At 42.7% G+C, this 14,508-nt stretch overlaps 1 protein-coding gene across 1 annotated transcript in view; it reads left to right on the forward strand.

Annotated features, from left to right (window-relative positions):
* Positions 1 to 3,394: 3,394 nt before the first annotated feature.
* The window catches only part of dpy19l3 (dpy-19 like C-mannosyltransferase 3), a 75,594-nt gene continuing 64,480 nt past the window's right edge, over positions 3,395 to 14,508 (forward strand). The window contains exons 1-3 of the mRNA XM_085288060.1: positions 3,395 to 3,738; positions 4,315 to 4,441; positions 6,535 to 6,662. Of these exons, the coding sequence (XP_085144186.1) occupies positions 4,324 to 4,441; positions 6,535 to 6,662 (246 nt within the window). The 5' untranslated portion in view covers positions 3,395 to 3,738; positions 4,315 to 4,323. The remainder of the gene's footprint in view (positions 3,739 to 4,314; positions 4,442 to 6,534; positions 6,663 to 14,508) is intronic.

Here is a 14,508-nt window from a genome sequence, read left to right on the forward strand (position 1 = left end):
CCTCTTGAGTCTGACAGATTTCTCATTAATCTCTGTCAAACTAGAAAAAGTGTTAGCAAACCAGCGACGCTGTGATCACCGTGAACTTTATTATGTGTAGTGTTTCTGAACAATATCAGCGTGTTTAGTCTAAACCGCTGGTGAAAGTTCTTGACAGGACATTTTTCTGTCATCAGTTGTCTCTTTGGGTATAACGTGCAGTAGACGGTATTTGTTGTTTTGCATCATATAAGCAAAATATTCTAGCCTCCTTCTCTTGATTGTAGTGAGAATTATTGTCTTTTTGCTCATATGACACAAAACTTTGACTCTACAAGGTATCTAAAGTATCTCTCTGTACACCCATATCTCAGACTCCTCTAATGTCTTACACAGAGCACTGGTTTAGTGTACATGCCTCAGCGCGATTTGAACAGGGATCTTTAAGTGTCTTCCTCTCAGAACTTTTCTCATTTTCCTGAAAGAAACTCCAGCCTGTTCAGTGTCACATCTGACTTTGTGCGAGAAATATGATGGTACTCTCAATCCTATCATCCTCAGTCTGAAGAGTGCCCTGAATGCCATCACACATTCACACTTTTCTCCCTCCGGGGAACCTGTGACTCCCTCCTTAGGGAGGCATCCCCAGGTGGCAAATATGCTTCTCAAATATGAGAGGTAGGAAGGAAATCAAATACCTCCTGAGAACCAACAGATGCAGCAGCCTTCATTATAATTCCACAGAACCACCGGGTTGGGTAATGTGGCACGCATTTGGGAGCATCACTATAATTAGAGCGGTATCAACTGTGCATGAGTGCATGAGAAAGGCAAAGGAAAACCTTCAATATGACAGGAAAACGTCATAGTCTCCAGCAGGATGAAGAAGAGTCTGCCAACCAGTCAACACCTGTCATGGATGAGAATCATTTGCATAACCCTAAATGTTTGGTAGATATAGGTTCCAACTACAACAACAAGATCATCAGGTTCTCCAGCTTCTGCTGATGGAGAAAAGAAGCATCCAACCAACAAAGTCCAAAATACTGTGGAAACCTCTGGACTATTGGGCTACTGCTATGTGGAGATGTTACAGATCAACCTGCAGAAGCCACTCAGGCTAAAGACTATAACCTTGTTTTTGCATGACACCCTAAAGGCAGAGAAAGGTGTTTCTTTTTATCCAAACCTTAGTAATACTGGATTTGTGCTGCTCATGCACATAAAGCTCACCACACCTCCTCACATTAACACAGTAAAATAGCATAATACAGTAAAACACAAACACTTATTGTAAAATAATTCAGATATATTTTCCTTTGTTCAGGTTGTTTTTGGCTGAACAACCACTCAAGTAACAAATAGTGAAGAGAGCATTTACTGACCCAGAGGTCATCTGTCCAATTTAATGCAAAAATATCTCACGAATTTGTGAGAAGAAAAGACTGGAAAATTTAGAGAAACACAGAACAAAATACAGAAAAAACAGCAGTAACATTCAGTCAAGGAATTCATGCGTTCATTCATTCAAATACGTTCTTCATTTGAGCTCCTAGGATCATTATCTCATAAGAAACAGTAGAACATCAGCAATAACTTTGAAATTGTATTATTAAGGCAGCCAAACAAACTACAGACTCGGTGTCATTAAGATGAGTGATTTTCCTTCTTATTGAACACGAAGCAATAATTCAGAGTAAAATGAAACTGATAAAATCAAATAATTATTTATGCTAATTTTTTAAGGAAATTGTGCTTGGGATTAACTGGGATTTTATTTAACAAAATTGCATTGCAGTTGGCCGTCCGACTGCGGTCTGGAGTGTGGGGCCTCCCTGCTGCTACGGAGTCGGGGTGGTCTGCCTCTCCCCACCGCAAGGAAAAGGGTAACACCACCTGGGTCTGGGTGCAGTTCCCCCCTCCAGGGGCAAGGGTACCTAGACCCGGTTTGTAGAGTACGCTTGGGGAGTTTGATCGTGTGTACAGCGTCTCTTTATGTATGTCTCCACGTTGGTTGAGTGTGGAGTGAGTGCATATGAGAGCATGAGGGTGGGAATGGATGTTTGTGTCTGTGTGTGCCTGTATGTCTGTGTCTATATGTCAGGTTGGGTATCAGACGCCACCTCTCTGGGGACACCTCAGGCCCTCCAAGGTTTGGAGGCCTATCTCCACCTACCACCACTTCCCCTGCCGGTGGCGGACTCCCTCAGACATCGGTGCGTTGGCGGTTCCTTGTGTCTGGGGGTGGGCGTCCAGGTACACACCGGCTCACTCCTTGGCGGCCGCTTATCGGGGCCTGGAGCCTGGGGCTCGCTCGGGCCCCTTCGGGGGTGGGGTCGGGCCCTTCGGGGGCCCTTCGCTCGGGCCCCTTCGGGGGGCCCCTCGGTCACTCAGGCACAGCTGGCGGCCGGCGGAGCTCACGGGTGCGTCACTGCAACTCCCCCTGGCTTCTGCTCCGCGGCTGCTGGGTGAGCCCTCATCTGGGACTCTCCTCAGCTCTTACTGGAACAGTGGCGCGGCTGCCCCTCTGTTGGTCTTCCATGGTTTCTTGTGTTCTGGGGGCCTCTGGATGTCTGGAGTTTTGATCTCCTCCATACCTGCTTCACACCCTGGAGGACGGGGCTGTGGCCCCCCCACACTCCCTAGCATTTCGTTACATGGAGAAACCTTTGGAATACAAGCGCGCTGATCCACACAGGTGTGCACACGGGTGTTCACTGCTCGTAGACCCAAATTACACCTTTCTTGGCTGCTACTTCGAAGCACATCTGTCCTGCGTGCTGCACAACAACATTGAATATTTAGTATTTACTGCTGTTTACACTTAGCTAGATTAATGCGATGGTGTTGTGTTTAGTATGTTGCTTTGGTTTTTTTTTTTTTTGTCTTTTTTTGCTTGTTTTCTATTCTTCTCTCAACAGGTGATCCAGGAGATTTTTATTTTTTTTCTCCCCCCCTTTCTCACTGTCCCTCTCCCCTTCTGTTTTTCCTTTCCTTCCACTTTCTTTCTCCCTTTCCTATCCCTCACTCATGTCTGTCCCGTCTGTAACATCTGAAAATAAAATATAATAAATAATAAAAACAAAGATCGACCAAATGGACCAATACGGCAATGCCACGATGATCCATTTGGCAAAGTAAATCCATTGGGTATCCTTGTTGGTCTTCAGACAACAATTCTGATGGCTAAAGAACCAAATGGGACAGGCGAAAAAAAAAAAATTGCATTAAAGTTGATATTTTTCATTTTACTTATGTAGCCAAATGACACCGAAAACTTGTAATTAAATTAAATTAAATTAAATTAAATTAAATTAAAATGAGCATCATGGCATTTTTGAGTGTATGGACTGTCTGCAAATCTTTTACACTTAGTTTGTAAAAACTGTCTCCAAATAATTGTAGTGATTTTTGTTTTTCTTTAGTAAAAAAATTCACTAACTTACGCGGCCCCTATTCCATATTTATTTTTTTTTATTTTAGATTTTTTTTAGTTTTGTAATTATTTAGTTAATCTCCGAAACACCTACCTCCCCCCTCACCTCACGCTTTTATTTTGAAGGCGGGTCCTCTCGTGTTCCGGTGCTGTCCCCTCCGTTAAACCCCGTGCGGTACGAGGCTGACCGCTGAATTTTAACAGCAGGTGAAAAAAAGAATGAGAGAAAAATGAAAGAGCGAGGGAGGTAGAGAGGCGTAGAGAAAGACAGAGGGGGAGAGAGAGCTGTCGGAGCATCCTGCCAGCCGCTGCTGTGGAGGAGGGTGAGGCTTCGCTAAATGTTCCGTTGGCTCGACTCGTTTTCGTCTTTTGTTGATGTCAAGGCAGAAACAAAGTCCTTCGTCCACCGCGGGAGCGCGCCTCTGTGTTGTGAAACGCACATTCACCATAACGAGGCTGTGGTTGCGTGTCTGTGCTTCCCAGTGGTGGTTCAAACCCGCCTCATCTACTTTACCGTCTTATGTGGCTCCCTGTTCGCCCCACATCCCTCATGATCCTCTGCTGGAGCGCATCTGCGGTTATGTTTGGCGCGACATTTGGTCCGGTTTAAAAACGGTAGAATGAATAGAGCTCTCTGATAATCTGTTGTCGATAGGCTGATCTCATTTATTTATTTTTTTATTTATTTGCACGTTATTCTGGCGTCAGCGTGGCCAGGAAATGCTGTAAGCAGGCCTGTCCACCCCCCATCCATCCATCGTGAACTGAATGAAAGACCTGTTTGCTTTGGCTCTGAGCGCAGTAATGTTGGGACACATGTTTGCTCTTTGCCTGTGTGTACATGTGTATCAGTGTGGATAATCAGACCCCCTCCCCCTGTGTGTGCGCTCTGCTGGCAGCATTTCAACATGACAACCCTGCGTCAGAGGAAGGGCAGCAAGGGGAAGGAGCCCTCTCCTGCTGCAGAGCTTCAGTCCCAGCAGCACAACTGTTGCTCTGAACACCATCTGGAGAAGATCCTGCATGGTGAGTGAGACACCCCGCACTCCCATCTCAGGCTTGAGCCACACATAGATGTTTCCCACCAACAAGCTGCAAGTGCCAGTTCTACCACACATTTCAGCAGGTTTGAGCCGATCACTGGTGAAGTTCTTGGTGCTGTTCTGGTGCCAGCTTTTTGGCAGCAGTACCAGGCTTTTTACCTCTGCCAAAGTAGTTGAGGACTTGTCAGTGGGTTTGATTTGCAGTCTGCTGTTATTTTGTTCCCACATGAAGCATCCCCAATTTCCACCTGTAGTGTTTGGTTCTCAAATCTGTTGACTTTAAAGCTGATTCTCAAGGCACCAAAGCAGAACTGGCTTTGCAGCAGTGCTGGCACTGCGTCAGTGCAATCCAGGCATTTTAAAACTTTTTTTTGTGGTGGAAATGAGTAGAAGTATTTCCAGATTGGGCACTGGTGTTGCACTGGGTAGAAAGTCACATCGGGTTGTGACTGGCTAAAAACCAAGCACCTGCTGCGGGCTTTTTGAGCCAAAGCCAGCTCGAGCTCCAGGGATAGTGTTCAGGATCTGACCCTGACTTTAACCTGCTACAGGTGTTCTCAGTGTGGCTTTACTGATGTTTTCATAAATTGCTCTGCTGGTTAAAGCCTGATATCTTACACCTTTTGTGCATTTCTGCATTCAAAGAAGAGACATTGTTATGTGTGCGATGCTTTTGTGTCAAATGAAAAACGCTGAAATCATTATTTGCAGCTGCGGCCATCAAATTTGCACGTAAACAACACATGAATGCCTGGGCTGATGGTTAGATCACTCTTTTCTGCTCACACTTAGCCTGCAGTGCACATTCACACAGGACTTTATTGTGATTTATTTGTTACCCCTCTCACACACACTCACACATCAGTGGAGGCAATTTGACGTTCAGTGTCTTGCTCAAGGACACTTTGAAGCCACCCAAAATGTTAGCTTCTCATGTGGGCCGGTTCTCAAATGCAAGTTCTTGATTGAGTACCAGTACCTGTGCAGATTAGGTGGCGATGGGCGATTAGAAGGGGGCGGAGACTGGCTGGAAACCAAGCACTTTGCTGCAGGGTTTTTTTTGGGTCAGAGCCATCTCCTGGGAGATGGTGGTCAATATCTGGCCTCGACTTTGACCCACTGCAGGTCTGCTCAGTGTGATTTTTATTGACGCCTTCATAAATCACTCTGCGGGTTCAAGCCTACAATCGTACACCTTTGTTGTATTTATGCATGCACAGTCATGTTTTCTTGTGTCTCATCCCTAAAGGAGACTGAAGCTTGATAAGCTTTTTTTCTTCATTTCAACATTTAAATGATTGACTCTGGTGTCATATTATATTTGTAACCTTCATTTCACAAGTGTCCACTGAATGAAAACTAGCGGGTGTCGCACTTACGTGCATCACGATGTGCACTTTTATGACAATTCAAAACATTTACAATGTTGTGCAAAAAGTCAGTTTCTGCAGAAACTGCACGAGGAACACACAGCACATATTTTCACTCGTCACAGTGGGTGTTATTAAAACCTTTAAAAGACTGAAAGTAGCTCTGTTCTAGTCAAGTTTCCCAGTAAGCTGCAGTTATGAAGTGCATGTTGGAGGGTCAAACAGGAAACAACTCCCTGCACACCTTTCTGGAGTCACATTAGAGAGAGCTGTTTCTATAACTCTGAAACCAACAATCTAGCATTCACACCCACTTCACACAGTGGGTGGCCAGCTGTGCAGAGGTGGCAAAGGGGCTGAAGCTTCTTCTTTTTTTTCATACTCGAATCATTTTTGTCATTTTACACGCGGGTGTCCGACTAGAACGCCACAAGTGCCTTTTTAGAAGAGACTGTCTGAAAATGTGTGCTGTTTTCGACATATTTTAGAATACTGAACCTCTCGCCTTTCCCGGTGAAGTGTCTGGAGCAGGTGTACACTCTCTGAGAATGTTGTACGCAGCTGAATCTGCCAACATGCACAGCAACATGACCCTGAAGCCGAAGCAGCTAAATGAAATCCAGCCATCAGTAAAAAAAGAAAAGTGTTACTGTTTCACGTTAAATTTTACCCTACAGTGAAAACTAACATGCTAATGTTCTTGCAGGTGATTGGTCATGGGGAGCTATAATCTGGACTTCAGTTGGTTGGTCTGTCTCTGTTGGTCTTGGCCTGCTTTGCTGCATCTACGTGGCGACGCTACACGAGAACGACCTGTGGTTTTCCAACATAAAGGTAAAGACTGTTTACGGTCACAGACCCGACACTGTGGAAGTGGAAAGAAGAAACAAGCCATTAATGAAAGAGCAAATCCTTTCTAAAGAATGACTGTGATTTATAGAATAGACTTCCTGTTTTATGCATTATGCAGAAAGTAATCAGGGAAATGTTTACTGAGGTCCCAGCAGGAGGGGACTGAGGGACCCTGTCTCATAGATTTGTTTTTTGCAGCTACAATCGTCGCCCCCTGCTGGTCATTGAAAAGAAAATATGGGTTTAGACCTTGCTGCTTGGCATATCTGGAAACTACATCCATCTTTTATACTGTTTATTAGCAACTGCAGGAAAGAAGTTCACTTTCAGCCTCTGGTTTGAGTTCCCAGACACTTACCGAGAGTTTTAAAAATAAGAGGTGATGCAACCCTGTGGTAAACACTGCTTCTTTGAAATGTGCTGCTGGAATCAGATTCAAGTCGAGCGTGGGAATTTAAAGGCTTTGCAGATCACCTCTTTATGTTTTCATCTAAGTTTTCTACAATGTCCGAACTTTTTTAGAGATAGGGAATTGTAGATGTCTCAATAAGAATTAGCCTCTCGGTGGCTGTATGTCTTAGTGACAGCTTATCTTAAAGTACTGCCAGTGAGTTTGTGTCAGTGGGAGCTGGAAAAGTTGGAAATGCGTGGCGCTGTTTAAATTTTATAAAGCTCTTGTTAAAAAGCAGTAAAGCTGCCTGGATTGATGTATTTGGCACTTGTCTAACAAAGTTATCTGAGGATTTGACATCCATGTGCACGATTCATTAACCACATCACAGATGTGGATATTAACTGATGGAAAAGTGTCACACGGTGTGACCGTTAAGCTAAAAATTTCCACACGCGCTTTGCGCTTATCTAACGTAGCTTCGACATCAGTGCCAGGGACATCCCCTCGTCCAGTTTTCTTCCTAAAATGGTCTTCAAACACGTCATAAACACTTCATCCTAAAACGTGATGATTGCTTTTCCACACGCTTCATGGGATGAATTTTCAGGGCTGTTATGTGAACCACATGAGATCCTGAATCATCGCGGTTGTTTCAGGCCTTTCAGGGTTTGTTCATTGTTGTACAGCAACAGAACATTGTGCTCTGCCAAATGTGATGTCATTTATAATTGCCCCCCTTTAGAGCGTCAGCAGCACTCTGGTTCTGGCTGAGATCTACATAGCAGATTTCAAACTGGGTGACATGGCAGAAAAGATGTCTGCATTAGTACTAAAACTGGGGCAAAGTGTGAATCAATGCTGCTGCCATAAATTGTCTTTGCATCATTAAGTGATGCAGTATGAATCATTTGTTTTCCTGCAGCAACTGACGCAAGAACATTATATTTTTTTGGAGTGGTGTGTTTTGTGGTTTTGTAATCTACTTTTACATATGAAGTGAAAACACTGCAGGTTAATATTTTGCGTGAAAATTGCTCTGAAGTTGTTTATCACAGGGAGGGATGGAAAGTTGAACTACCAGATGCGCAGCTATGTAAGTCAAAACCACAATCTGAGACATTGTTTCTTCTAACAAACTCATTGTTTCTAAGTAACCTTTGAGTGTTCATTACTGAAAAATAGCAAATAGGAAAAAAAGAGTATTCTACATTGTAGAATGTGGTGTAACGTTAGCATCTGCTTGTGGTTAGCTACAGGATACTTGTAGGAAATTCTATTATTGCAGTAATTGGGGACATTAACGAGGCCATTATGTGTGTAATTATACATTTTTGACATAGCAGAGGAGAAAAACAAATGAAGGTAAAATATGTTGAACACGCTGATGAAATCTCTGCAAATCTGGCATCTGGACTCAAGAATGAATTGATTCAGCGATCACAGGGCGAGCTCGCTGTAGTCCAGGTGATCTAAATTTCACTATCAGATTCGGGACAGTGACGGGACAACAGCAGTCCCTTCAAGGTCCTTTATACTCAAGGTTAAAGACCTTAATACAGAGGCTCAATACGGGACAACATTCAGACAGAGCATTACTTGGTGAAAGTGGGAAGGAAAAACTCCCTTTTAACAGGAAGAAACCTCAGACAGAACCAAACTCGAGGAGGGGGGCTTTATTTTTTGAGTTTTTGAGATATTGCCAGATGTTGAAGACCTTAAAGTGGGTCAAAAACCTATTAAAAAAAAATCTTGCAAATTATTTGATACATGAAGCCAACATTTTGAAGCAGTCATTATAAATGTCCAGTCTTTGGACCATAACAGTTGGAGGTTTAAGGCCCGTGTTGTTTTGAGATGGAATGACCCAGTTACCGGTACTGGTAATTTAGGGCAGCTGTGGCACAGACCTTACATTGGGTGGTGGTCTAATAAATTTGTTAAGCACTGTATCACGTACACATGTGCCTCTCAGGTGGACTTCAAAGAAGTATAATGGAAACCAGTAATTGTCCACGGTGCCTCCAGCTGTCTGTGTCTGACAGACTTCAGTGTTCAGAGTCCCCTCAGTGTAAAACTGTCAATAATAAAGGTTCCCACATTCAACTCTGTCATGATGCTACTTGTAAACTACAAAAATGTCCAAATGCATTTTATTCATAACTAAGCATTAAAGACAAAAATGCAAAGAGTAATGTGGACTTTTGAAACATTGTTAGAAATATCTTTATACTTACCCATGAAAACAAATTGGAGATAAATGTTTGGTTCATGAATTTATTGCCTTCCTTTGACTAAAGTTGCAGGTTGGTTTGCATGAAAGCCGACTGTTATGTGCATGTGGAAGTTATTAAGAGAAGGCTGAAGATAAAGCACCGTTTGGTTTTCTGTAAATCTCTTTAGAGTGGGAGCTTCCCACAGGGACTACTGAATCATAACCTGACACCAGAGACACGTCTGGTTCTGAAGCTCTATCCCAATCACAGGACGACTCATCTCTTTGTGTAGAACAGACGAGACTGCGTCATCAGTTTACTTCCTCTGTTGGTTGCCTGCATGGCCAGCCAGGTGCTTATTCTGTTTCTCATGAAAATGTGAAATGCATCTTGCCCGCGTATAGCTCCGCCGTGCTCACGGTAATTTGTGGGCTTCTGTCACAGGGACACAAAGCGGCACTTTGAGTTAATTGATCGGAATCCGTGTGGACACAGTTTGCGGTCCAGCGCGGACTTTTTTTTCTGTTTGTGTGTGTGAAGGGGAGCAGACAGATGTGTTCATTCATAATAAATGCAGGCCACTTTACAGGCCTGGAGAACATCTCCCTGAAATGTTCCCACAAATAAGTGGGCTCCTGGCTGACATCATCGCACACTGCATGCATATGTGAACTGTTTCCTTCTGTTAATGCAATCAAAGCCTACGCCTGAGTCTATGTTCGCACAGAGCAGACCGAATCTGCTCGGTTACATTAAAAACGTGGCTGTGGCTCAGCATTAAAACATTCAGTGTTTTTTAGGGAGACTGTCTGGGAACATGAAAATGCATAAGCAGTCTCTGCTGCTGATGTCCAACAGTTTCTCTAACTTTCTGAAACCAACAGCCTAACATTCACAATCATCTCTCGCTTGTGTGGAGGTGAAAACCTACCCTGGATATTTTCTTTCAAGCTCTGCTCTTCACACTGTCTCTGCAACAAACTTTGAACAACTTAGGCCTTTTTTTGGAGGAGACCATCAATGATATTCTGTTGGCCTCGTATTTATGATGATGTATGATATTAAATATCTCCATTCAATAGGACTGCTGGCTTTTGACTCGCTGGTATAAACACTTTTCATCTCTGGTGTTCTTTTTTGTATAAAAATGCCCTCGGGCAGTGTTCACAGCCAGCATTAACAGATCTGTCCACACTGGACACACAGGTGTGAATGCCATTTTCAACTAACTCAGTCTGAGCGATGCAGATTTTATAACGGACATCTGACAAAATTATAGATATAGCTTAAAACGTTATCCAGCAATCACTCAGAGAAAGTAACACCTACAAAGTATCAATAGATGATAGAGGAGATGGTAAGCTTCACCATATATTAGTTAATTTTTGGCCTTTATTATGTAATAAATTGAACATTAGATAGAAAAAATGGGGAGAGAGCAACAGCAAAGGCCCTTGGGTTGGAGTTGAACCTGCGCTGCTGCATTTAGCCCTGCGGCATGTGGTCACCTGCGAGCTAAACTGGTGCCCAGATGTAGCTTACTTTAAGCTACAGTAATAGTTCCTATACATCTAATGCTAGGGGTGAAGTGAAGCATGATTAGTTTATTACTGCCGTGAAAGAGTTGGATGTCAGGCAGATGAGCTGCGATGACGCATATATTTCTAGAGAAAGAAAATGCTGTGATTACCTTTAACAAAGAACCGCAGAAGACAGACAGGCTTGTGTCTCGTTTTATTTCAGCAAAACTATCTCACAAAGTTGCCACAGACATGCGGTGAAGATAGCGGGTGTACTTTATACACTATATTACCAAAATGATTCGCTCATCTGCCTTCACACGTATATATCAGGCTGAGTGACATCCCATTCTTACTCCATAGGGGTTTATGTGATGTTGGACCACCCTTTGCTGCATTCCCAGCTCTGCACCACTGCGCCTGATGCTTTGCATTGTGCTTGCTGATGTATGCAGGTGTTTGGCCATGGAAACCCATTCCATGAAGCTCTCTATGCACTGCTCTTGAGCCACATGGCGTTCGGAGGTCTGCAGCGACTGACTGTGCAGAAAGTTGGTGACCTCTGCGCACTATGTGCCTCAGCATCCCCTGACCCTGCGCTGTGAGTTTACATTGCCTTCGTGGCCACTAACAGTTGATTGCGGAGCATTTAGTGGCGAGGAATTTCATACCTGGACTAGGGCTGAACGATATATCGCATTTGCGATAATATCGCGACATGATCAAGTGCAATTTTCTAACCGCAAAGGCTGCGATTATACTGCGATTATATTATACAATTCATGGGCTGCATCCTCCTGAGGCCGCATTTGTAGACCGATTACGTCACAGCGACGCGCCGAAGGCTGTCCAAATTACTACCATATCCCAGAATTCATAGCGCGGCCCAGCCAAACTCCAGTTTCCAGCAATGGCGGCCGCTACTAAGTTTTAAAATTACTCATACTAATCTTTCTGGGTCACAAAATAAACTTTTAACATATTTTCAGGCGAGAAAGTAGTTGTGTAAACATCAAATATCTGCTCGGTTTATCAAGATATCCCATATTTGCAAAAGTGCTTCGACGTTTTCAGAGGCGTCTGCTACCCACCAGCTCGACAGCTAGCCGGGAGCTCGAGGGTTACTGATGCGGCCGAGAACGGCACAACTCCCGGCACATCATTTTCAGATCACCACGGAGTTTCGCTGCTCGGGTTAAACGTGATATATAAGTCACTTAGACAACCTAAAAATGTTATTGTTGGGCTTTTTTCAGTGTTTTGTTTGTTCGTGAGTAAATCGGTTTGGCTGAGATTAAAATTATTAGATTAGATAAAATAAAACTTTATTAATCCCCCGGGTGGGTTCCTCCTTGGTTTTTACACAGCTGACTAAACGTCAAACAGAAAACTTATTAAACAGAAGTATGAGACAGTCGAGAATTTACACCAGTGTCTGGTTATATTTTAGATAGCAAGAAGCAGACGGCCGAGTTTATTAAACTCCACCGAGACAGCGGTGACGCTAATCAGAACTAGACCGTCCAATTTCACGCCTTTAAATTTTAAAGGCGTGTTTGTGTGTGTGTTTATACAATTGCTATTATGTTTGCACTTTATGTGTAATGTTACTGACTGCAGAGATCAGTAAGATGTGTGTATTTTTTATTTATTAGTTTTATTTATTTAATATTATTTTTTAATTTAATGACTGTCTAGTAGTTCACAGATGTCGAAAAACTGAGTGTGGTAAAGCCACTGATTTTGTTTATGTATATTTCTGCAATCTGCACATTGTACTGACTTTCATTTTAATGTTTACACCAGGGTTCCTTGTCAGCACTTTATGCTCAGATGTTTGTAAGCTAAAAATAAACTATTGTGTATGTTCAAATATACTGTTGTGATTGAAGAAGTTAAATAACAATGTCAGTCATCAATTCATGCATCACCTCATGTCATCATAACAGAGGTCTGTCTTCCAGGAAAGAACAGTTTAAAATTAATGTAATATAGTATTGGCCATACTATATGATGTATTGCTTGTCTTTGTTTAATAATACAGAAGACAAATACCTTAAAAAATAATCGCATATCGCATCGCAATCGCAATATTGGGGCAAAAAATCGCAATTAGATTATTTTCCATAATCGTTCAGCCCTAACCTGGACTTGTTGCACAGGTGGCCTATCACCACCCTGGAATTCACTGAGCTCATGAGAACAGCTAATATGGATGGATGTATCAGTTTATGGTGTTTAGGGCTGTTGCAGGCTACGTTCCTAAACTGATGGAATGTGCACACACACATACTGGCGAATTAGTTAAAGGATGAATTAACTGATAAATAAAATACTAGAATCTCATCAAAAATATATTAGCAAACATGCTAAAAAATACCAATAGCTGAAACACAGTGAAGAGTTCTGGTTCAATCACGAGAATTAGTGAATGAGGCCTAGTCGACGCTGATCAGTTACAGCTTCCTGTGCTATAAATCAATGTGGCCACGCCCCTAACTACCTTGTCCAGTTGAAAATCACAGGAAGCTGTCAACTATGTCCAAAACTGTTTTGGTCCCATGCTGCAGATATACCTTTCAATCCTCTAAAGTTGGATATTTTAAAATGAGAGTGCATGAGGATGGACTCGCTGTAGGAGCCAACCTCAGGTGGCCATCAGGGGAACGGCAGTTTTTTTTTGTTTTTTGTTTGTTTGTTTGTTCTAAAAACTTTTGCTTTGGCTTTAATTTTCATCTCCAGAGCTTTTTAGTTGGGTGACTTGTTCAGATATATTTTTTTGATTTGTTTAAATTTTTTAATCTGTCTCAGGGAATGAAATTTAGTAGTGTCCTCGCTCAGTCCCTCCCATAGTCTGTTCCTCTGTCGGTAGGCTGATCAGGAAGATGTTGTGACAAAGTTTGACAGACTCAGACTCACCTGTCTCAGGCTGCAGGTAGTGATGGTAGCCTATGACCTTACGGCGTTATGCATCACATGTCTCTTTGCTGATTGTGTTTTGTATATCTGTGTACTGTCACACGTATATTCATGGAGTCATGTAGTCTTCTCACTATTGCACTGCATGTTATGCAGCAGGATTGGCCTTTTAATGTTAATGTATACCAGTAAAATTAGTAGATTTATTTTTGCTTCTATCAGAAAGATAATTAGGAACTAAGGCTTTCATTTAAGTGAAGTGGACTAAACACTCACTGTGCTGCAGGTATTGCTGCTAAAAGAAATCTGCCAAATGTAAAGATTATGGCAAAGAAATGAAAACTAAGATCCATCAGCCAGCGTTTGTTCTTTTTAATCATTACTACTAGTTTTGTTGAACCCTGATTGTGGTTGTGAAATGAAAGAAAACCACAAAAACTACCAGCTCAGTTTGTGTGGAGACCCAAACAGAGGGAAATGACTTTCAAATTCAAATGTTTAAATTTAGCTGTGCGGACAGAAGAACATGCTGAATTATCCAAAAGAAGTTTCCAAGGCACAGAAAATTGTGTTTTGTGCACCTGGTTTTACCCTGAACTGCTTCCTGTTGCTCTCTGGGCCGTCTGGATGGATATATTTAATTTCCTGCCTTCAGAGACCCCCCCCCATCTCTCTCACTTTTATTCTCCCATTTACTGTTTCATGCACACACACGCGCACACACACGTTGTCTGAAGTGTCTTCAGGTCAAGTAGGCTGGAAAGAACTGTGAAACATGCTGG

This window comes from Mchenga conophoros, linkage group LG1 (genome assembly GCF_057382185.1).
Source record: "Mchenga conophoros isolate Kocher_MC1m ecotype Shallow Benthic linkage group LG1, M_conophoros_male_GT1.1, whole genome shotgun sequence".
In the NCBI taxonomy this organism is placed as follows: domain Eukaryota; kingdom Metazoa; phylum Chordata; class Actinopteri; order Cichliformes; family Cichlidae; genus Mchenga; species Mchenga conophoros.